The sequence below is a fragment of the Thamnophis elegans genome, chromosome 1, assembly GCF_009769535.1.
Source record: "Thamnophis elegans isolate rThaEle1 chromosome 1, rThaEle1.pri, whole genome shotgun sequence".
Classification (NCBI taxonomy): domain Eukaryota; kingdom Metazoa; phylum Chordata; class Lepidosauria; order Squamata; family Colubridae; genus Thamnophis; species Thamnophis elegans.
The window spans coordinates 73,483,351-73,505,368 of NC_045541.1; the positions used below are offsets into that span (position 1 = coordinate 73,483,351).

A 22,018-nucleotide genomic window follows, 5' to 3' on the forward strand; every position below is an offset into this window, starting at 1 on the left:
TCGTTCCCAAACTTCTAGTTGAGCCATTGGGCCTGTTTTTCGCCCTCTCTAGGCTCTGGAGGCTTTGCTGAAGCCTCGGGAGGGCAAAACCGGCCTCCCCCTGACCCTCCAGAAGGCCAAAAATCAGCTGGCCAGCGTGCACATGTGCCCCAGAACTGAGGGCTGCCGAAGGATTCCTTGGCAGCAAATATGGCTCCGTGTGCTACCTGTGGCAGCTCATTCGGGCTTCAGAGGTTCTGAAAGGAGTCGGTTCTCTGCTTCTGCAAGTTTTTCAAGGACTCTGAGCCTGCGTCTCTTCTCTGTTCTCCGGATTCTATTTACATAATTGTGAACAAGTCTTACATTCCATGTTCCATTCTGTATAACGTATTCTTCATCCCACCTATAATTAAAAAAATACATTAATCTTCCAGCAAAAATCCCTAACAATGATATTAGAATCTGATTCATCCTCGATAATTTCAAGGGTGATTTGTTTTCACTCATTCCAGGTTGTTTTGTCTGATCCAAAAGTTTGATTTCCAGTCTCTTTGGGAAGATTTGCTATCACTACAATTTAACTGGTGTGTGTGTGTGTGTGTGTGTGTGTGTGTGTGTTATCCTTGGTATCCCAGTGTTTCTCAAATTCATCTTCATCTTAATATTCCCCCCCCCCAAAAAAAAATAACTAGGCAAACAGCTTTTTCATATTTTCATTTCATCTTAGAATCTAAGCAATGCCCTTCCCCCTCTTTAATTTATATAGCTCGATTCTCCATGAGAAGCTCACTTTCATGATTTCGTCACCTGTCCAAGATGTGACTGGGGGTCAATAATGGACGAACTGTAAGTGCTGCAGTGAGTAGGGGAGTCTTTGGTGGATTGATCTAAAGGCCAATTTTGAGTTAAGAGAAGTTTTATCTTGAAGACTTCCAAAAATAGTTGATATAGGAGAGACTTTTTAAAAGGAAATCAGGAAGATTAAAATAATATAAAAGAAAACAGTAGCATGAGAGGGATCTCTATGTCAATTATCATATTTGAAATAAACGGAATAGTGATATTAAAAATGGACACTATTCTGGAACTACATATTATATATTGTTAGTAAGAATTTGACAAAATGAAACTAATTCTGTAGTGTCACCTATTGACCCTATAGGACAAGACAAGTAATTACAGTAAGAATTCGCTAATACCATAATGGATCAATCTCATTCGGTATACACTAACTAATTGTATTGTTTTAGAAAAAGAATGAGAAAATCTAATAATTGGGTTTTTAAAATATTAATTACTTGCAAAGCAATCAGGGGACAAAGAACTATCAAAATCACATTGTCTCAAATGAATATCCAATGGGAAAAATCAAGAGTTAAAACATGTTTAAAGATCCCAATGGGTAAATCCCAAAGGATAAACCAAGAAGACGCAGGGGGTTGTCATGAGGTAAGCAGAATTTATCTGGGAGGCTAGAAATTACAGTTAGTTTGAATAGCTATTTCTTGTTAAATGTTAATAAGGGGCTCTGCCAGCAAACTCAGGAGGAAACAAGTACCCAACGAATGCCCCCCCCCCCCAACAGAAGTTGAGTCATTCTGTTTTCCAGAGTGGATCTGGATTAGGAGCTCTTATTGCATTTCAGAAAAGGCCTCCATTAGATACTTTTAAGGGGAAAACACCAGTGTTAACCTGATCGTAGATGAAAGAGCAAGTTGATTTTATCCTAATCATATTAAAATAGAAGACAACGTGGCCATTGAAGGGAGAGAGATGGTAGTGAAGGAAGAAAATGACAATATATGCATCATATTGTCACCTGCAAGAACTTAAAAGACATGAGACACATTTCAACATTTTGATAAAATCTCAGCTTGCTGTCAATGCCCCAAAAGTCACCCATGTTTGACGCTTTGAAATCCTCTTCACATCCCCTCAAAATGACTCTTAACCCATTTCTAAAGGCCATATTTTCATGGCATGTTTCATCCACAGCTCACTGACCTTACAAGCCTACATTCATCTTTTGTAGCTTCATAGTAATATTTTTCTTCTGCCCCTGAAACAAACCTTGTCATAGGGAAGATCTGCTGTATCTCATGGATGAACTTGGTGATGCTGCTGCCCAGGTCTTATCTGGCCTCTTGAGATTGCCTAGGTACCATCCGCCCCCTAGTGGCCTTTGGACTGCAGGACAGGGAAAACCTCTAGTTCCTGCAGAGGCCTTTCCCTGAGCATTGCCTGACTGGTGCTCTGCAAAGCGTTGGTTAGGCATCATGTGAGCTTCTCAGGGGCAGAGTTGGTCTGTCCTTTTGGAAGAACTCTTACACTAGTTTTTAAACACTTGTTTAGTTATCTTTTGAATGACTGGCAGTCAGAACAATGGCTTCAAAACAACCAGCTTCTGTCAAATATGTGCAGCTTGTTCTCTTAAATGAGCACTTTATAGATTTTTGGATTTAGCCAACAATGAATTTTGTAAAACTGTGTTTTCTGCACTTATTAATTACTTTGGGGGACAGGGAACAGATTTTTTTTTTACTTGTATACCATTTTGTTTATTTCACAAGAACTTTCAAACTTTGCTGGCTGTAGACAATTCCTGCTAGCGCTGCCATTCCCTTGCACCACTTGAATTATCCTGGAGCAAACCTGAACCTGAAAAGAATTTTCCTGTTTCTCCTTTTACCCCAAAGGAAAGGTCAAAGGTTAGGCAAAGTGGCCCAAAGGGCAGTGAAAAGAAACACCTCAAATGCTCCTTGCAACCCATCCATGATGTCTGTGAGCATTTATTATGCTGCTTTTGAAAATGGGCATAGATGCGTCAATGAACTATCTTCAATTGTCCCACTGATTTGTCATTTGGGTTATTTGGGATATAGGTTTGCTGTCACTCCAAAAGAGAATACGATCAATATTCAGAAAATGCCTAACAGGCCAGAAGGACTCAAGGACAGAAAGGATGTTATTAATATGACAATTTTGACAATGATCTGAAGGTATTAATTCATAACATAAGTTGTCACAATAGTTTAAGAATTATGGATTTTATTTCTCCTTAAAATAAAGTTTTAAAGATCAGTAAGAACCTGAGTTCCTAACAAGTTTCTGTTAAATAATCAGATTAAAAAAAATACACAGAATGTGCAAATAAACTATCATTAACAAGAAAGCTATAGTTCAAAAGGCCAGGGGTAAAATATTAAACTTAATTTGATTTAAATTAGAATCCTTTATAGTTAAAAAAAATAGCATCCTCTAAGATGCGTAGCCCACTTAACTCTGGAGCACCATCGCCCTCAAGATCAGGCTTACCGCAATTCTGCTGGCCTTTCACGAGGCATGGAAAATTTGGCTTTGCCATTCTGGTGCCCTAATGGATGGGTGCTCCTTTCTTATGGTTATATAGCCTACGGGAGGCTGTGAGGATTCTCAGCTGCTATTTGGTATGATTTATGGCTATAATTTTGGTTCTGTTTCCTTTCAGTCTCTCATGCCCTGGTCAACTCTCAGGCAGACTACTGCAATGGACCCCACATGGAGCTACCCTTGAAGAGTGACCGGAAGCTGCAACTAGTCCAAAATGCAGCAGCATGAACAGTTTGGCAGTTCCTAGAGTGAATGAAAGGAGACCTTCTCAATTTGAATAAATTTCAGATTTGCTTGGGATCTGGCATTAAATGTCCAATGTAATAATTACAGAAGGACTCCATCCATTCAGTTTCTTCTTCCCTTTTCCTCCTTGCCATATCCCAACATTTGGGCCATGTCTTGACTATGACGTCCTTCTCTTTTTCCATGTGGCATAATTTGCTGATGATATTTAAATTAAATTTAATTTAACTTTAGTACAATGTTTTACATTGTTGTTCTCACCTGAAAAAAGTTTAGAATCCCTGCTGGCTTCTTTATTGAAGTATAGGAAGCTGTAGGAGATACTATACAGAGAAACAGGATCCCATGACATCTGAAGGGCTAGGGCAGTGGTTCTCAACCTCCACAATGCCATGACCCTTTAATACAGTTTCTCATGTTGTGGTGACTCCCAACCATAAAATTGGTGTCTCGGTTCCTAAGACCATTGAAAATATGTGTTTTCCGATGGTCTTAGGCGACCCCTGTGAAAGGGTCATTTGACCCCCAAAGGAGTCCCGACCCACAGGTTGAGAGCCACTGGGCTAGGGAAAGACTGGTTCACCTAAACTCTGTTGGCTGAAGATGTGCTGGCTTAGACTTAGCTTTAGAGTCTTAGCTTTAGGAAGCAATTGAAAAAGGAAACACGATGGGCAAAGACTGAGGTACAGTGGCTAATTCATTTGATTGATACCAGAGAAATCCAATTCCTAAGCTATCTAAAATCACGGCACCTCACTTGGTGACTTTCAGCCCAACCTACCTCACATGTGAATGTGAAGAAATATTGGAGGATGTAGTCCTCCTTTTCCCTGACTTTCAGAACTAAAATGAGATATAGGTGCATGTTTGTGTACCAGAGAAAGGGAACCCAAAACATAAAAATATCCAGACCTTTCTTCATGGATCTTAAAAGTGTTGTTTTTAAAGGGTCACACAATGAGTGAATTCCTTACTGTTAGGGGGCAATAGAATAGAATAGAATAGAATAGAATAGGGAGTCAACAGGAAGTTCTTCAGCTGGACAGACGTGGGGTGTGTGGGCTCTCAAGAGCCTCACATGAACCCTGTCTGACAAACCAATTCCGAGATCCTTTTGGATCAGACCTCCACCCCCCCTGGAGGGGGTGAAGAGGGCAGCATCTCATCAGACCCAGAGGGAGGCAATAGGTCCCTCGCAGGTCAGAGATTGGCCTTATGAATCGGAGTCGGGGCGGCAGTCTGCAATATGGCTGATAAGATGCTGACTTCTTGTCAAAGCAAAAGGAACAGGAGGGTGCGGAAGAGATGAAGGACCGGTAAGAAAATTTATCTAACCCACAGCCATAAATCAAATCTGGAAAAGGCAAAGAAATCTTGAGAACATAATTAATATTGATGGTCAGATCAGGATTTTTTCAAAAATAAATAAATAAACAAACAAACAAACAAACAAATAAATAAATGAAAAATGGAGGGTTGAAACACCACACACACACCCTAAAAGTTATTTATTCGAAACAATTTTGGACAGAAAGGAGAAAGCAAAGACATGACAAACCCACTCAAAGATAAACTCTAAACTTGGTTTTGGATTTGAAATAGAAACGAAACACTCTGAAGAATTTATTCTGTTTGAATTTTTTCCAACTAATATATCTTAACATGATAATGGAAAGATAGCTAAATGAGGCTCCTCATGCTGGCTGCTCTCTCTCCCCCCTCCCCTCAGTGCTACCAAAAAGGATCCTGCCTGGGCGCTGCACTCCATAGGGAAATGAGGAAGGGAGCTGCTGGTACGAGGGAAAGACAAGCAGCAAGGAAAGAAAAAAAGTGGCTTTTTTCCCTCATAGTGGCTGCTCTGTTGCCCTTTTCTGCATTTCAGTGTCCCCGTTTCCCCCAAGCGTTTCTTTGCCTACCTGATTTTCCCTCCATCGCATTTTCTATCACGTTTCGTGCCATTTTGGACAGGGAAAAAAAAACCATTCAATCAATTCCGACTTTGCAAGACACCCCCCCCCCCCCCGAAGTTGGAATTCATTTCATTTCATTTATTGAATGTATAGGCCGCCCAATCCCGGAGGACTCCGGGCGGCTTACAGAAATGAAAAATATTAAAAAAAGATTCCCGTGCCGGCGAATGATCTCACCCAGTGGCTTCATGTAGATATTAAATAGGAGGGGGGACAAGACTGACCCCTGCAGCACCCCATAATTGAGGGGCCTAGGAGTTGACCTCTGTCCTCCGACCAACACCGACTGCGACCTGTCGGAGAGGTAAGAGGAGAACCACTGTAAAACAGTGCCTCCCACTCCCACCTCTTCCAGCCGTCGCAGAAGGATAGCAATAGCAATAGCAGTTAGACTTATATACCGCTTCATAGGGCTTTCAGCCCTCTCTAAGCATTTACAGAGTCAGCATATCGCCCCCAACAACAATCCGGGTCCTCATTTTACCCACCTCAGAAGGATGGAAGGCTGAGTCAACCCTGAGCCGGTGAGATTTGAACAGCCAAACTGCAGAACTGCAGTCAGCTGAAGTAGCCTGCAGTGCTGCATTTAACCACTGCGCCACCTCGGCTCTATACCATGGTCGATGGTATCGAAGGCCACTGAGAGGTCAAGGAGCACAAGGATAGAGGAATGTCCTCTATCCCTGGCCCACCAGAGATCATCGGTCAGTGCGACCAAAGCAGTTTCGGTGCAGTAACCAGGCCTGGAACCAGACTGAAAAGGGTCTAGATAATCTGCTTCATCCAAGGTCCATCGGAGTTGGAGGGCCACCACCTTCTCAACAACCTTCCCTAAAAAAGGGAGGTTGGAGACTGGACGATAGTTTTTAAAAATAGCTGGGTCCAGAGAAGGCTTCTTGAGGAGTCTCACCACTGCCTCCTTCAGAGGTTGTGGAAAAGATCCCTCCTGCAAGGAGGCGTTCGTAATTCTCTGGAGCCAGCCTCGTGTTACCTCCCTGCTGGTCGAAACCAGCCAGGAGGGGCACGGATCCAATAAACAGGTGGAGGCACTCATCACTCCCATGGCCTTGTCCACTTCATCAAGAGTGACAAACTGGAACTCATTCCAGAAAGACTGAACAAGACCCTTGGCACCTCTGCTGGTTCTGTCCAAATGGAGTCCAGATCTGTCCGAATCTGAGCGATTTTGTCCGACAGAAACTGAGCAAATTCCTCAGCTCGTCCCTGTAAGGCATCCCCCGTTCCCTCCCCCTTTCAGGAGGGAACAGGTCACCCTAAATAGGGCGGCTGGACGAGATTCTACGGACGCAATAAGAGCGGAAAAATGTGCACATTTGCCGCCCGTATCGCCACTAAATAAATCCTAATAAAGGCTCTTAGGAGTGTTCGGTCAGATTCGGAGTTGCTAGCCCTCCAACGTCGCTCTAGGTGTTTCTTTTGGTGCTTCATCTCCTGGAGTTCCTCAGTAAACCAAGGTGCCCTCCTGGATCCACTGCCGCGGAGAGGCCGCAAAGGCGCAATCCGATCTAGGGCGTCAGTCGCCGCTGTATTCAAGGCCGTGACCAAGGGCTCTGTCGGATTGTGGGCAAGAGAGTCAGGTATCGCCTCAAGCTCCTTCTGAAATCCCAACGGGTCCATCAGGTGCCTGGGGCGGAACCACTTAATCGGTTCCACCTCCCTGCAGTGGGGGATTAACTTCCGAAAATCAAGCCTCAACAGGGAGTGATCTGACCATGACAAGGGTGAGATGTCTACTCCCCTTAACTCAAGATCACATCTCCACTGCCCCGAGAGAAACACTAGGTCGAGTGTGTGTCCCGCTCTATGAGTCGGACCCTGAATTACCTGGGTCAAGTCCATGGCTGTAATGGAAGCCATGAACTCCTGGGCCCCATCAGAGTGTTTGCCTAGGGACGGCAGGTTGAAGTCCCCCAGTACTAACAGTCTGGGGAACTCAACCGCCAACCCGGCTACTGACTCCAGGAGCGGAGGCAGGGCTGTTGTGACGCAGCTAGGAGGTAGGTACGTCAGAAACAAGCCCACTTGAACCCCTAGGTCCAACTTCAAAAGGGACTCACACCCCACAATCTCCAGAGCAGGGCTCCTGCGAGGAGCTAATGATCCCCGGATAATAATTGCTACTCCCCCAACCCTTTTTCTGGTGTTGTGGTTGGTGGAGCACCTGAAACCCTTCCAGGCACATTTCGGAGAGGGGGACTCCTCCCCCATGGCCCAACTAGGTTTCAGTAATACATGCCAGGTCTGCCCCCTCGTCAAGTATTAAGTCCCAGACGAGGGGAGCTTTATGAATCACAGACCTGGCATTTAGCAACAGCAACATGAGACCAGGGCCCTGGCTTCTCTTGCCACCTAGTCCTTGAGTTGAGCTTACAGGGCCGGAACGAGGGATCGCTGTGACGTAGCGAGCCCTCCTTCCCCGGTGATGGCTAGCCCAGTAGCCCCCGTCGTGCCTACCCCTCCCCATCATGACTGGGATGCTCCGGCCCGCCCCCATCCCCGAAGACCCCCCTCCCCCTCCCATGGCCCACACTCTTCCCAGCAGGCCACATCTATCACTCATTCTAGGACTTCTGCTTATGCACTCAGTGGGGGAGGCACCAGGCCACGCCCTCAGTCCTCTCAGCTGCACTCTCAGTCACGCTCTCATACATACACCACTGTAGTCCATTAAAAACATATAAAAATACAATAGTATAATAATAAAGATAATTAAAATTAGGTGGGTTCATTCATCAAACAATCACCCCATACACACTCCATACACAAAGGAATTGTGCAGATCTTTAAAAAATTGATTGATTTAAGTTTTTTTTTAGTTCCACAAACTTTGTTTCCCTGCACACGACAGCAAGAAACGTGATGGAGCTGGAAATCAGGTAGGCAAAGAAATGCTTGGGGGAAGCGAGGGCCTTGGTGATGGTGGGTGGGGCAGGCTCCATGGCGTGGTGCTGAAATGGAGAAAAGGGCAACAGAACAGCCACCATGAGGGAAAAAAGCTGCTTTTCTTCTTTTCTTGCGGCTTGTCTTTCCCTCGTGCCGCCAGCTCCCTTCCTCATTTCCCTATTGAATGTAGTGCCCAGGATCCTCTTTGATAAGGCAGGGTGGGGGATTTAGCAACCAGGCTCACACCGGATGGAGTAAAAAGGACCCACCCTTACACAGGAGAATGATAAAAGAAGGTTTTTTGATGCAGGAGCACTCTCAAGCACCCCCTCCCCCCTGTCTCTGCCTGTTTGTGGCAGAGCAACTTCTCCCCTCGCTGGGTGTTAGCCAAGGGGAAGCAGCCAGAGCAGGGAATGGCAGGGAAGCCTTGTGCAAAAATGTGCAGTCGGCAGAGGTGGGGGGGGGGCATTAAAATATTGGGTGGGATAGCATGCGCACAGGTGCTTTTGGCACCCGAGGCAAAAAAGGTTTGTCATCCCTGGCATATGCATTTCTTAATTTAGATTCTTTACTGTACACCCTGGTTTTTTGAGCTCATCGGACAATAGTTTCATTGTTTTGCCATCAGGGCTTTTGAAGGAGAGCTCTAACTCTCTCAATCTCTGGTCTGCCTTGAATACTTCTGCAAGAGGCCTGCTACAGGATATTGTCCAGATCTCTCCACCAAGCCTGCAGACATGAGTTTGAAAAATTACAAGTATTTCTTGAGAATCCATCATGCAATGTATTTTATCGGAACTGAAGGGAATGTGATCATACAGTGCATTTAGAATGGATCGAGACCTTTAGGCTCCCACCCTGGGCTGCACCCAGTTCACCTCAAGCAACCCGCCTCAGCCCATTCACAGCCAGCTTTTCTATTCAGCTGGCCCTCCCCCTGCGATTTTCTCTGGCCCTCCACGCCTTGCCCCTCCGCTTGGCCCATTTACCGAGACACCGTTTGCCCCGGGTGTTTCGTTCCATGGGACAAAAAGCCACCAGCCAATCAGGTGGCAGGTGGCAACGATGGCCCTGGGAAGGTGACCAAGAGGGCTCAGAGGGGGATGCAATTGTTGACAGATTACAGGAAAGAGCAAGGGGGGAAGGGAGGCAAACCCTACCTGCATGCAGCTCGTGCTAGTGGTGCGATGGAGAAGCAGGCAAACGCTGCCTGTATGCCTGGTGCTGATGCTGATGCTGGTAGGGGAAAGCAGGCAAATGCTGCCTGCACATTACTCCTTGTGTTATGGGGAGGGGTGCACAGTGGGGGAGCAGCCAAACTGCCTGTTCAGCATCAGGCCAGAGTCCAGGTGCAGAGGTAATGGTGGTGGTGGTAGTGGTGAAAATGAGAAGCCACTGTGGGAAATGGGCAGGCAGCAGTGGGCGGGGGCTTTCCGATTTGACCTCTCACTGCCATTTCCTCTGCGTCTGGACTCTGGCTTAACCCTGAACAGGCAGTTCAGCTGCCCTCCAATTGTGCAACACATCATTCTAACCCTCCACCACCACCATCAGCCATGTTTACTGTTGATTCACTGCTTCCCCTCTAGTCTCCCAGGAGCAATGCACAGACGGCATTTGCCTCCTTCCCCCTCCCAGCCCCACTAGGAGCTGTATGCAGGCAGTGTTTGGCAACCCTTCCCAGGCCCATTATTGCCACTTGCCATCTAATTGGCTGGCTGGTTTTTGTACAATGGAGTGAAACACCTGGGATAAATGGTGCTTCAGCAAAGGGGCAGAGCCAAAGAGGAAGGGTCGGAGGCCCAGAAACACATTGGCTCTTCCTGGTCATTTCTGTCTACCACGAGAATGTGTCTGTCATCTCTAGGGGCTCTAGGGGCTGTTTGGACAAGAGGGAATCCCCCTGATTCTGGCAGGTGACTGAAAAAACTCTCTGCTAAAATCAAAGCCTCAAAGAACTTTTAGCCCCAGAGCAGAAGTTTTGTCTGTATTCTGGGACTGAAAATCCTCCATGGTTTAAAATACCTCCTGGATTTCAGCAGGGAGTTTTTTAGTCAGTCCCCAGAGCAACGTGGCTTCTCTGTTGGTTTTAATCCCCCATTAACCTCCCCATTTGCTAAGCACCTAAAACTGCACTCTCTTCACAAGCCTTTCTGAAGATGGTGCAGCTTAGCCATATGTGAGAAATGTTTGCTAAGAAGTTGGGTCTTAAAAAAGTAGAAACACAATGGGGTGTTTGGTGCAAAATAGGAAAATTTTGATTGGGAGAGGAATTGGGCAGGAAATTGGGAGAGAAAGTAGCTGTGGGAACAAATGCTTGCTGGCACTTGCTGAATCTTCCTGGGCACACTGTGCAGTTCAGGGGCTGCTTGCTAACCTACAAGGCAGGGTGCAGGACAGTAAAAAGAACAGAGGTGGAAGGGAAATCGGAGAAGGGAGTTGGAGGTAATCCGTTTTTCTTACCAAAGACCGATCCCAGAATGGCTTGGACTAGGTGGGTACTCAATGACCCATGATTTTTGATTAACAATAACAACTGTGGTAGATGCAGCCTGATTCTATAGTTGTTGAAATTCATTTATTTCTCATTAATCTACACTCAATACTGTACAATGACAAAGAGATTTTTTTCTAGAAATATCTGTAAGTTTATTAAAAAGAAAAAACTGAAATATCCCATTGGCATAAGTATCCAGACTCTTCATTCAGTACTTTGTTGAAGTATCTCTGGCAGCAATTGCAGCCTCAAGTCTTTTTGGGTTTGATGCAACAAGCTTTGCACACCTGGATTGGGGGATTTCTGTCATTCTTCCTTGCAAATCCTCTCATACTCAGTCAGATTGGATGACAACCGCCAGAGGACAGCCACTTTCAGGCCCCTCCAGAGAGGCACATTAGGGTTCAAGTCAGGGCTCTGGTTGGGCCACTCTAGGACATTCAGAGAGTTTTCCCTAATCCACTGCCCTACCACCTGTCCCCTGTTCCAACCCACCAGAAACAAATATGAAAAATTACAATTTCTTGAATATTAAGTATGCAATGTATTTTATAGGAACTGAAGAGAATAGGACTGTGTATGGCAACTGAATTGACTCTCTAGATATATTTCTAAAATACTATCAGGCAAAAGACACTGATGGAGATCAAACTGAAAGTAAATAGTCACTTACATAAATGTCTTTATTGGGCATTGTTCATATCTGAACTCATCCCAAAATAGTTCCAGTGATTCCCCATCCATGTCGTCGATGTAGATGTGCAACTCTCTCAATCTCTGGTTTGTCCTGAATACTTCTGCAAGGTCCCTGCTGCAAGATTCAGTCCAGATATCTCCAGAAAGTCTGCAGTCCAAAATAATCACAATTATTTCTTGAAAAATAATTACGGATTGTTTTTTATAGGAATTCAAGTGAATGTATTTATGGCAACAACTGCTTTTCCTTCGATATATTTTCAAAATATTACTCAATTTGGAATATTTCTCTTCATCAAACTGAAAAGAATAAATATTGACATATTGTAGTTTTGTAAGAAATTCACATATTCACTTATTACACTTTTGATTGAAAGATTATTCACAGGTTACTGTATTTTCTGGAGTATAAAATGACTTTTTAAACCCAAAAAATTATTTCAAAAATCGGAGGTCTTCTTATACACCAGATAAAGCAAAAAAACCAAAACAAAAGAAAAAGGAATGCCACCAAGCAAAAAAACGTGCTGCCACCAACGCAGACACCAGCTTTTCAATTTATAACCTAGTTGGTCCTCGCATGGGCATGTGGATGGATGAGCACTCGGATGGCTTAGTCTGGAGGAGGAAGGCGCTGAGCTCAAATCATGAAAGCCCAGCACCGCGGAGGCCTTCAGCTGGCTTGCGGACATCTGAAAGTAGGTGGTCGTCTTATACACTCAGTTGCCTTATAAGGCGAAATATACGGTATATTTTATAAAATGAAATACTTTAGCTGGAATATCGTATCATGGGTAAAGAGAAAGGTAAAAATATGGCACATATGTTTGTTGTTCAGTTAAATATTTAGGTAGGAAAGAAACAATAATAAATCTAGCACAATGTGGTTGATAATGTCCACTGAGAAACAGTAAATAAATGTGTGAATTTGAAAATGTCTATTTGATTTATTCAGAACCACCAACTACACATTACAGGGATAGTCATTCTTGTCTTCTGATTGTTGAATATTATGATGATGCTAATGAACAGATTTATGACTCATACCTTCAGTTATGGCCATTGAAGCACTTCGCTAAGTCATGTGATTGTGATCTGGCCACATGGCAACACTTATAAAAAGTTGTCCAATGTCTTAGAATCTTGTTATTGCCAATTCCATTTTTACCACCAGCTTCCCCAGAAAGTCCATGCAGAACCCAGCAGGAAGTCACACATCATTTCTGTCTCCCATGAGAACTTGGCCTGGAGGTTTTTCATCCAGCCTACAGAGACAAGTGGCTTCCCTGTCATCTCTAGGGGCTCACTGAAAATGATTCCTGTTCCCAATCCTGTTTGGACAAGAGGGAATCCTCCTGATTCTGGCAGGTGACTGAAAAAACTCTCTGGTAAAATCCAAGCCTCGAAGAACTTTTAGCCTCAGAGCAGAAGTTTTGTCTGTATTCTGGGACTGAAAATCCTCCATGGTTTAAAATCCCTCCTAGATTTCAGCAGGGAGCTTTTTAAGCCGGTCCCCAGAGCAAAGTGGCTTCTCTGTTGGTTTTATCCCCCATTCACCTCCCCATTTGCTAAGGACCTAAAACTCCACTCTCTTCACAAGCCTTTCTGAAGATGGTGCAGCTTTAGCCATATGTAGGAAATGTTTGCTAAGAAGTTGGGTCTTAAAAAAATAGAAACACAATGAGGTGTTTGGTGCAAAATAGGAAAAATTTGATTGGGAAATGAATTGGGCAGAAAATTGGGAGAGAAAGTAGCTGTGGGAACGAATGCTTGCTGGCATTTGCTGAATCTTCCTGGCACACTGGGCAGTTCTGGGTCTGCTTGCCAACCTACAAGACAGGGTGCAGGACAGTAAAAAGAACAGAGGTGGAAGGGACATAGGAGAAGGGAGTTGGAGGTAATCCCGCTTTCTTACCAAAGACCGATCCCAGAATATCTTGGACTGGGTGGGGACTCAATGACCCATGATTTTTGGTTAACAACAACAACTGTGATAGATTCTACAGGTGAAAGGAAAGAGGCCCTCAAAGGGGGAGTTAAGAAATATTCTCACTTTAAAGTCTATTGAAGGGTGGGGGGAGAGATCAAATACTTCTTAGGCTATATCAGGCAAGGGAAGCTTGGCAGTTAGGTGAGATTCTTGTGAACTATTGAATTAACCAAAAGCAACCTTTTTATCTAATTTTCAGAGCTGTTCTGGTTGCCTGTGCCTAAAATTAATCTCAGGGAGAATCACCAGGAAACGACCAGCAGAGGAAGAAAGCTGGCTGTGAATGGGCTGAGGTGGGTGGCTGGAGGCAAAGGAGGCATGGCCAAGGGTGGAAGCCTGAAGGTCCTAGACCCATTCAGGAATTACTCAGACCTCCTTTACTTTTGTCAATTTTGTTACGATGCAGCCTGATTCTATAGTTGTTGAATTCATTTATTTCTCATTAATCTACACTCAATACCGCAAAATGACAAAGAGTTTTTTTTTAGAAATATATGTAAATTTATTAAAAAGAAAAAAACTGAAATATCCCATTGGCATAAGTATCCAGACTCTTCATTCAGAACTTTGTTGAAGCATCTTTGGCAGCAATTGCAGCCTCAAGTGTTTTGGGTTTGATGCAACAAGCTTTGCACACCTGGATTGGGGGATTTTCTGTCATTCTTCCTTGGAAATCCTCTCATGCTCAGTCAGGTTGGATGACGACCGCCAAAGGACAGCCATTTTCAGGCCCCTCCAGAGAGGCACATTAGGGTTCAAATCAGGGCTCTGGTTGGGCCACTCTAGGACATTCAGAGAGTTTTGCATAAGCCAATTCCCTACCACCTGTCCCCTGTTCCAACCCACCAGAAACAAATATGAAAAATACAATTCTTGAATATTAAGTATGCAATGTATTTATAGCAACTGAAGAGAATAGGACCGTGTAAGGAAACTGAATTGACTCTCTAGATATATTTCTAAAATATTAACAGGCAAAAGACACTTATGCAGATCAAACTGAAAGTAAATAGTCACTTACCTTAATGTCTCTATTGGGCATTGTGGATGTTGGAGTCCATCGCACAATGATTCCATTGCTATTTCAAAATCGGCACAGTTGTACAACGATAACTCTCTCAATCTCTGTTTGTCCTGAATACTTCTGCAATATGCAGGCTCAAAGATTTAATCAGGTCAAGGCTGCAGTTCAAAATAGTCACAATTATTTCTTGAAAAATAATTACGGATTGTTTTTATAGGAATTCAAGGGAATGTATTAATGGCGATTGAACTGCTTTTTCATTTCATTCATTTCATTTTATTATATTTATATGCTGCCCTTTTCCCCCAAAGGGGACTCGGGGTGGCTAACAAATCAAATCAGGGAAGGGGAGGTACAGACAAAAAATAAAAAAAAAATAAAAACGAAACATAACATAACATAATTTAAAACACACAACAGTCATACCATTCAAGACGGGGGCAACAGCTCTTTAGCCCCAGGCCTGTCGGAACAGCCAGGTTTTAACGGCTTTGCAGAAGGCCTGGAGGTGGTGAGGGTTCGAATCTCCATGGGGAGTTCGTTCCAAAGGGTCGGAGCAGCCACAGAGAAGGCTCTCCTCCGGTAGTCGCCAGTCGACACTGGCTGGCGGATGGAATTCGGAGGAGGCCTAATCTGTGGGATCTAATCGGTCTAGTGGAGGTGATTGGCAGCAGGCGGTCTCTCAAGTACCCAGGTCCAATACCATGAAGGGCTTTATAAGTGATGACTAGCGCCTTGAAGCGTATCCGAAGACCAATAGCAGCCAGTGCAGCTCGCGGAGGATAGGTGTTACGTGGGTGAACCGAGGTGCACCCACGATCGCTTCGCAGCGGCTGCATTCTGGACAAGCTGAAGTCTCCGAATGCTCTTCAAGGGCTGCCCCATGTAGAGCACGTTGCAGTAGTCCAGTCTAGAGGTCACAAGGGCACGAGTGACTGTTGTGAGGGCCTCCCGGTTCAGGTAGGGACGCAACTGGTGCACCAGGAGAACCTGGGCAATGCCCCACTGGTCACAGCCGACAAGTGTGTTCAAAAGTCAGCTGTGGGTCCAGGAGGACTCCCAAATTGCGAACCCTGTCTGAGGGGCGTACTGTTTGACCCCCCAGCCTGAGAGATGGAAAACTTGGCCAATAGTAGGAGGGAAACACAATGGCCACTCGGTCTTATCCGGATTGAGAACAAGCTTGTTATCCAAGCTTTTCCTTGGATATATTTTCAAATATTACGCAATTTGAAATATTTGTGTTCATCAAAGTGAAAGGAAGAAAATATTGATATATTGTAGTTTTGTAAGAAATTCACATATTCACTTATTACAATATTGATTGAAAGATTATTCACAGATTACTGTATTTTCTGTCATATAAGATGACTTTTTAAAACCCCCAAAAATTATTAAGAAATCGTGGTCTTCTTATAAGCGTGGATAAAGCAAAAACCAAAACAAAAGAAAAAGGAACGCTGCCAAGCAAAAAACCGCGCTGCCACCAGCGCAGACACCAGCCTTTCAATTGATAACCTAGGTGCTCCTCGCCTGGGCTGTGGATGATGCGCACTCGGACGGGCTTAGTCGGGAGGAGGAAGCGCTGAGCTCAAACCATGAAAGCCCGGCACCGCGGAGGCCTTCAGCTGGGCTCGCGGGCACCTGAAAGTAGGGGGTCGTCTTATACGCCCAGTTGCCTTATAAGGCGGAATATACGGTATATTTTCTAAAATGAAATTCTTTAGGTGGAATATCATATCGTGGGTAAAGAGAAGGTAAAAATACTATCTTACATTGGCACAAATGTTTGTTGTTCATTAAATATTTAGGTAGGAAAGAAACAATAATAATCTAACACAATATGGGTGATGATGACCACGAGAAACAGTAAATAAACGTGTGTATTTGAAATGTCTATTAGATTTATTCAGCACCACCAAGTACACAATTACAGGATAGTCATTTTTGTCTTTTGATTGTTGAATGTTATGGTGATGCTAAATGAACAGACTTATGACTTATGCCTTCAGTTATGGCTAGTGAAGCACTTCCTTAGTCATGTGATTGTGATCTGGGCACATGGCAACACATAAAAAGTTGTCCAATGTCTTAGAATCTTGTTATGCCAATTCCATTTTTTCCCACCAAGCTTCCCCAGAAATTCCATCAGAACCCAGCAGCAAGATTCACACATCTTCTGTCTACTACGAAAACTTGGCATGGAGGTTTTTCATCCAGCCTACAGAGACAAGTGGCTTCCCTGTCATCTCTAGGGGCTCACTGGAAATAATTACGTTCCCAATCCTGTTTAGACAAGAGGGATTCTCCCTGATTCTGGGCAGGTGACTGAAACAAACTCTCTCCTAAAATCAAAGCCTCAAAGAACTTTAGCCCCAGAGCGAAGTTTCTCTGTATTCTGGGACTGAAAAATCCTCCACGGTTTAAAATCCTCCTGGATTTCAACGGGAGTTTTTAGCAGGGCCACAGAGCAAAGTGGCTTCTCTGTTGGTTTTATCCCCCATAAACCTCCCCATGTGCTAAGGACCTAAAAGCTGCACTCTCTTCACAAGCCTTTCTGAAGCTGGTGCAAGCTTTAGCCATATGTTGGAAATGTTTGCTAAGAAGTTGGGTCTTAAAAAAATAGAAACACAATGAGGTGGTCCTGGTGCAAAATAGGAAAAATTTGATTGGGAGAGGAATTGGGCAGGAAATTGGGAGAGAAAGTAGCCGTGGAACGAATGCTTGCTGCACTTGCTGAATCTTCCTGGGCACACTGTGCAGCTCTGGGGCGCTTGCCAACCTACAAGGAAGGTTGCAGGACAGTAAAAAGAACAGAGGTGGAAGGGAAATAGGAGAAGGGATTTGTAGGCAATCCCTTTTTCTTACAAAGACCGATCCCAGAATGGCTTGGACTGGGAGGGTACTCAATGACCCATGATTTTGGTTAACAACAACAACTGTGATAGATTCTACAGGTAGAAAGGAAGGAAGCCCTTAAAGGGGGAGTTAAGAAATATTCTCACTTCAAAATCTATTGAAGGGTGGGGGGAGAGATCAAACACTCTTAGGCTATATCAGGCACTCCCAAGGGAAGCTTGCCAGTTAGGTGAGATTCTTGTGAACTATTGAATCAAGTACAAAGAAACCTTTTTATCTAATTTCCAGAGCTGTTCTGGTTGCCTGTGCCTGAAACTAATCTCAGGGAGAATCACCAGGAAAGGACCAGCAGAGGAAGAAGCTGGCTGTGAATGGGCTGAGGTGGGTGGCTGGAGGCAAAGGAGGCATGGCAAGGGTGGAAGCCTGACAGGTCCTAGAGCCATTCAGAAATTACTCAGACCTCCTTCACTTTTGTCATTTTGTTACGATGCAGCCTGATTCTATAGTTGTTGAAATTCATTTATTTCTCATTAATCTACACTCAATACTGTACAATGACAAAGAGATTTTTTCTAGAAATATCTGTAAGTTTATTAAAAAGAAAAAACTGAAATATCCCATTGGCATAAGTATCCAGACTCTTCATTCAGTACTTTGTGAAGTATCTCTGCAGCAATTGCAGCCTCAAGTCTTTTGGGTTTGATGCAACCAAGCTTTGCACACCTGGATTGGGGGATTTCTGTCATTCTTCCTTGCAAATCCTCTCATGCTCAGTCAGATTGGATGACAACCGCCAGAGGACAGCCACTTTCAGGCCCCTCCAGAGAGGCACATTATGGGTTCAAGTCAGGGCTCTGGTTGGGCCCACTCTAGGACATTTCAGAGAGTTTCCCTAAGCCACTGCCCTACCACCTGTCCCCTATTCCAACCCCACCAGAAAAAAATATGAAAAATTAAAATATTTCTTGAATATCAAATATGCAATGTATTTTATAGGAACTGAAGAGAATACTAATGCTTATGGCAACTGAGTTGACTCTCTAGATATATTTCTAAAATGTTAACAGGCAAAGACACTTATGAAGATCAAACTGAAAGTAAATAGTCACTTACTTTAATGTCTCTATTGTGCAATGTGTATGTTTGAGCCCATGAAACAATAGTTTCAGTTCTTGGTAAGGACTGACTTCCATTTCCATGTGTAACGTTATCAATCTCTGTTTTTTCCTGCATACTTCTTCATCACACCGTTCTTTAAATTCAGGTAATTTCTCATTACCAATTCTGCAGTCCAAAATAATCACAATTATTTCTTTAAAATAATTATGGATTGTATTTTTATAGGAATTCAAGGGAATGTATTTATGGCAACTGAACTGCTTTTTCTTGGATATATTTTCAAAATATTACTCAAATTTAAATATTTCTGTTCATCAAACTGAAAGGAATAAATATTGACATTATAGTTTTGTAAGAATTCACATATTTACTTATTATATTTTGATTGAAAGATTATTCACGGATTACTATGTTTTCTGGCGTATAAGATTACTTTAAAGTCAAAAAATTTTTCAAAAATCAGTTTTTTTTTTTTGTTTTGTTTCTTTTCCCAAAAAATCATGGTCTTATAGCGCCAGATGAAACAAAATACCAAAACAAATGAAAAGGAACGCTGCCAAGCAAAAAAACCGAGCTGCTACCAGCACAGACATCAGCCTTTCAATTTATAACCTAGGTGCTCCTCGCCTGGGCACATCGATGGATGAGCACTCAGATGGCTTAGTCTGGAGAAGGAAGGCGCTGAGCTCAAACCTCGAAAGCCCAGGAACAAGGAGGCCTTCAGCTGGCTCGCGGGCACCTGAAAGTAGGGGCATCTTATACGCCCAGTTGCCTTATAAGGCGGAATATACGGTATATTTTCTAAAATGAAATTCTTTAGGTGGAATATCTTACTGTTGGTAAAGAGAAAGGTAAAAATACTATCTTTATTGGCACAAATGTTTGTTGTTCAGTTAAATATTGGTAGGAAAGAAACAATAATAATCTAGCACAATATGGGTGATGATGTCCACTGAGAAACAGTAAATAAATGTTTGTATTTGAAAATGTCTCTTTGATTATTCAGCACCACCAACTACACAATTACAGGGATAGTCATTCTTGTCTTCTGATTGCTGAATGTTATGATGATGCTAAATGACAGACTTATGATTCATGCCTTCAGTTATGGTCATTGAAGCACCTCCTTAGTCACGTGATTGTGATATGGACAGTTGGCAACACTTAAACAAAAAAGTTGTCCAATGTCTTAGAATCTTGTTATTGCCAATTCCTTTTTTTCCCACCAGCTTCCCCCAGAAAGTCCGTGCAGAACCCATCATTTCTGTCTATTACGAGAACTTGGCCTGGAGGTTTTTCATCCAGCCTACAGAGACAATGGCTTCCCTATCATCTCTAGGGGCTCACTGAAAATGATTCATGTTCCCAATCCTGTTTGGACAAGAGGGAATCCCACTGATTCTGGCAGGTGACTGAAAAAACTCTCTCCTAAAATCAAAGCCTCAAAGAACTTTTAGCCCCAGAGCAGAGTTTTCTCTGTATTCTGGGACTGAAAATCCTCCATGGTTTCAAATCCCTCCTAGATTTCAGCAGGGAGCTTTTTTAGGCAGTCCCAGAGCAAAGTGGCTTCTCTGTTGGTTTTATCCCCCAATAACCTCCCCATTTCCTAAGCACCTAAAACTGCACTCTCTTCACATGCCTTTCTGAAGATGGGGCAGCTTTAGCCATATGTAGGAAATGTTTGGTAAGAAGTTGAGTCTTAAAGAAATGGAAACACAATGAGGTGTTGGTGAAAAACAGGAAAAAATTGATTGGGAGAGGAATTGGGCAGGAAATTGGGAGAGAAAGTAGCCGTGGGAAGGAATGCTTGCTGGCATTGCTGAATCTTCCTGGGCACACTGGGCAGTTCTGGGTGTGCTTCCCAACCTACAAGGCAGGGTGCAGGACAGTAGAAAGAACAGAGGTGGAAGGGAAATAGGAGAAGGGAGTTGGAGGCAATCCCTTTTTCTTACCAAAGACCGATCCCAGAATGGCTTGGACTGGGTGGGTCCTCAATGACCCATGATTTTTGGTTAATAACAACAACTGTGATAGATTCTACAGGTGAAAGGAAGAGGCCCTTAAAGGGGGAGTTAAGAAATATTCTCACTTCAAAGTCTTTTGAAGGGGGGGGGAAGAGATCAAACACTTCTTAGGCTATATCAGGCACTCCCAAGGGAAGCTTGCCAGTTAGGTGAGATTCTTGTGAACTATTGAATCAACCCCAATGAAACCTTTTTATCTAATTTCCAGAGCTGTTCTGGTTGCCTGTGCCTGAAATTAATCTCAGGGAGAATCACCAGGAAAGGACCAGCAGAGGAGGAAAGCTGGCTGTGAATGGGCTGAGGGGGGGGGGGGGCTGGAGGCAAAGGTGGGATGGCCAAGGGTGGAAGCCTGAAGGTCCTAGACCCATTCAGAAATTACTCAGACCCCTTCACCTTTGTCAATTTTGTTATGTTGCAGCTTGATTCTATAGTTGTTGTAATTCATATTTCTCATTAATCTACACTCAATACCGCATTTTCTGAAATATTAACAGGCACAAGACACTGATGCAGATCAAATTGTAAGTAAATAGTCACTTACCTTAATGTCTCTATTGTGCATTGTGGATGTTTGAGCACATCACACAATAGTTCCAATAGTTCATCTGGGTAGTCGATGTGCAAGTGTAATTCTCTCAATCTCTGGTTTTTGCTGACTATTTGCAACATGCCTGCCCCAAGATTTAGTCTGGATCACTCCAGAAAGTCTACAGTCAAAAATAATCACAATTATTTCTTGAAAAATAATTATGGATTGTTTTTTATAGGAATTCAAGAAAATGTATTTATGGCATCTGAACTGCTTTTCCTTGGATATTTTTATTGTAGTTTTGTAAGATATTCACTTATTACAATTTTGATTGAAACATTATTCACAGATTACTGTATTTTCTGGCATATAAGATGACTCTTTAACCCCAAAAATTATTTAAGAAATCGGTGGTCTTATAAGCTGGATAAAGCAAAAAACCAAAACAAAGAAAAAGGAACGCCGCCAAGCAAAAAAAAACGCACTGCACCAGGACAGACACCAGCCTTTCAATTTATAACCTAGGTGCTCCTCACCGGGGCATGTGGATGGATGAGCACTTGGATGGCTAAGTCTGGAGGAGGAAGACGCTGAGCTCAAACTACAAAAGCCTGGCAGTGCAGAGGCCTTCAGCTGTCTCGCGGGCATCTGAAAGTAGCGGGTTGTCTTATACACCCAGGGGCCTTATAAGGCAGAGTATACGGTATATTTCTAAAATGAAATTCTTTAGGTGGAACATCCTATCGTGGGTAAAGAGAAAGATAAAAATACTATCTTATATTGACACAACTGTTTGTTGCTTAGTTAAATAT

At 43.4% G+C, this 22,018-nt stretch overlaps 2 protein-coding genes across 2 annotated transcripts in view; both read right to left on the reverse strand.

Moving 5' to 3' along the window:
• Positions 1 to 51: 51 nt before the first annotated feature.
• Positions 52 to 21,378, reverse strand: LOC116510913 (NACHT, LRR and PYD domains-containing protein 12-like). Its single transcript, XM_032220555.1, has 5 exons — positions 21,219 to 21,378; positions 18,648 to 18,818; positions 14,673 to 14,833; positions 11,639 to 11,809; positions 52 to 382 (listed from the first exon to the last, which is right to left on the reverse strand). Exons 3-5 carry the CDS (start codon positions 14,726 to 14,728, stop codon positions 217 to 219), a joined length of 393 nt encoding a protein of 130 aa, XP_032076446.1. The 5' UTR covers positions 14,729 to 14,833; positions 18,648 to 18,818; positions 21,219 to 21,378; the 3' UTR covers positions 52 to 216.
• The window catches only part of LOC116505409 (NACHT, LRR and PYD domains-containing protein 3-like), a 69,168-nt gene continuing 68,291 nt past the window's right edge, over positions 21,142 to 22,018 (reverse strand). Inside the window, exon 9 of the mRNA XM_032212633.1 lies at positions 21,142 to 21,156. Within this exon, the coding sequence (XP_032068524.1) occupies positions 21,142 to 21,156 (15 nt within the window). The remainder of the gene's footprint in view (positions 21,157 to 22,018) is intronic.

Excerpts from the sequence above, each read along its gene's own strand:
- LOC116510913 (XM_032220555.1), bottom strand. The coding sequence starts at position 14,728 with ATGGAATCATTGTGCGATGGACTCCAACATCCACAATGCCCAATAGAG. Across the intron at positions 11,810-14,672 it reads TGCCCAATAGAGACATTAAG|ACTTTCTGGAGATATCTGGA; the intron begins GTAAGTGACTAT and ends TTTGGACTGCAG. Across the intron at positions 383-11,638 it reads TGCCCAATAAAGACATTTAT|GTGGGATGAAGAATACGTTA; the intron begins GTAAGTGACTAT and ends TTTTAATTATAG.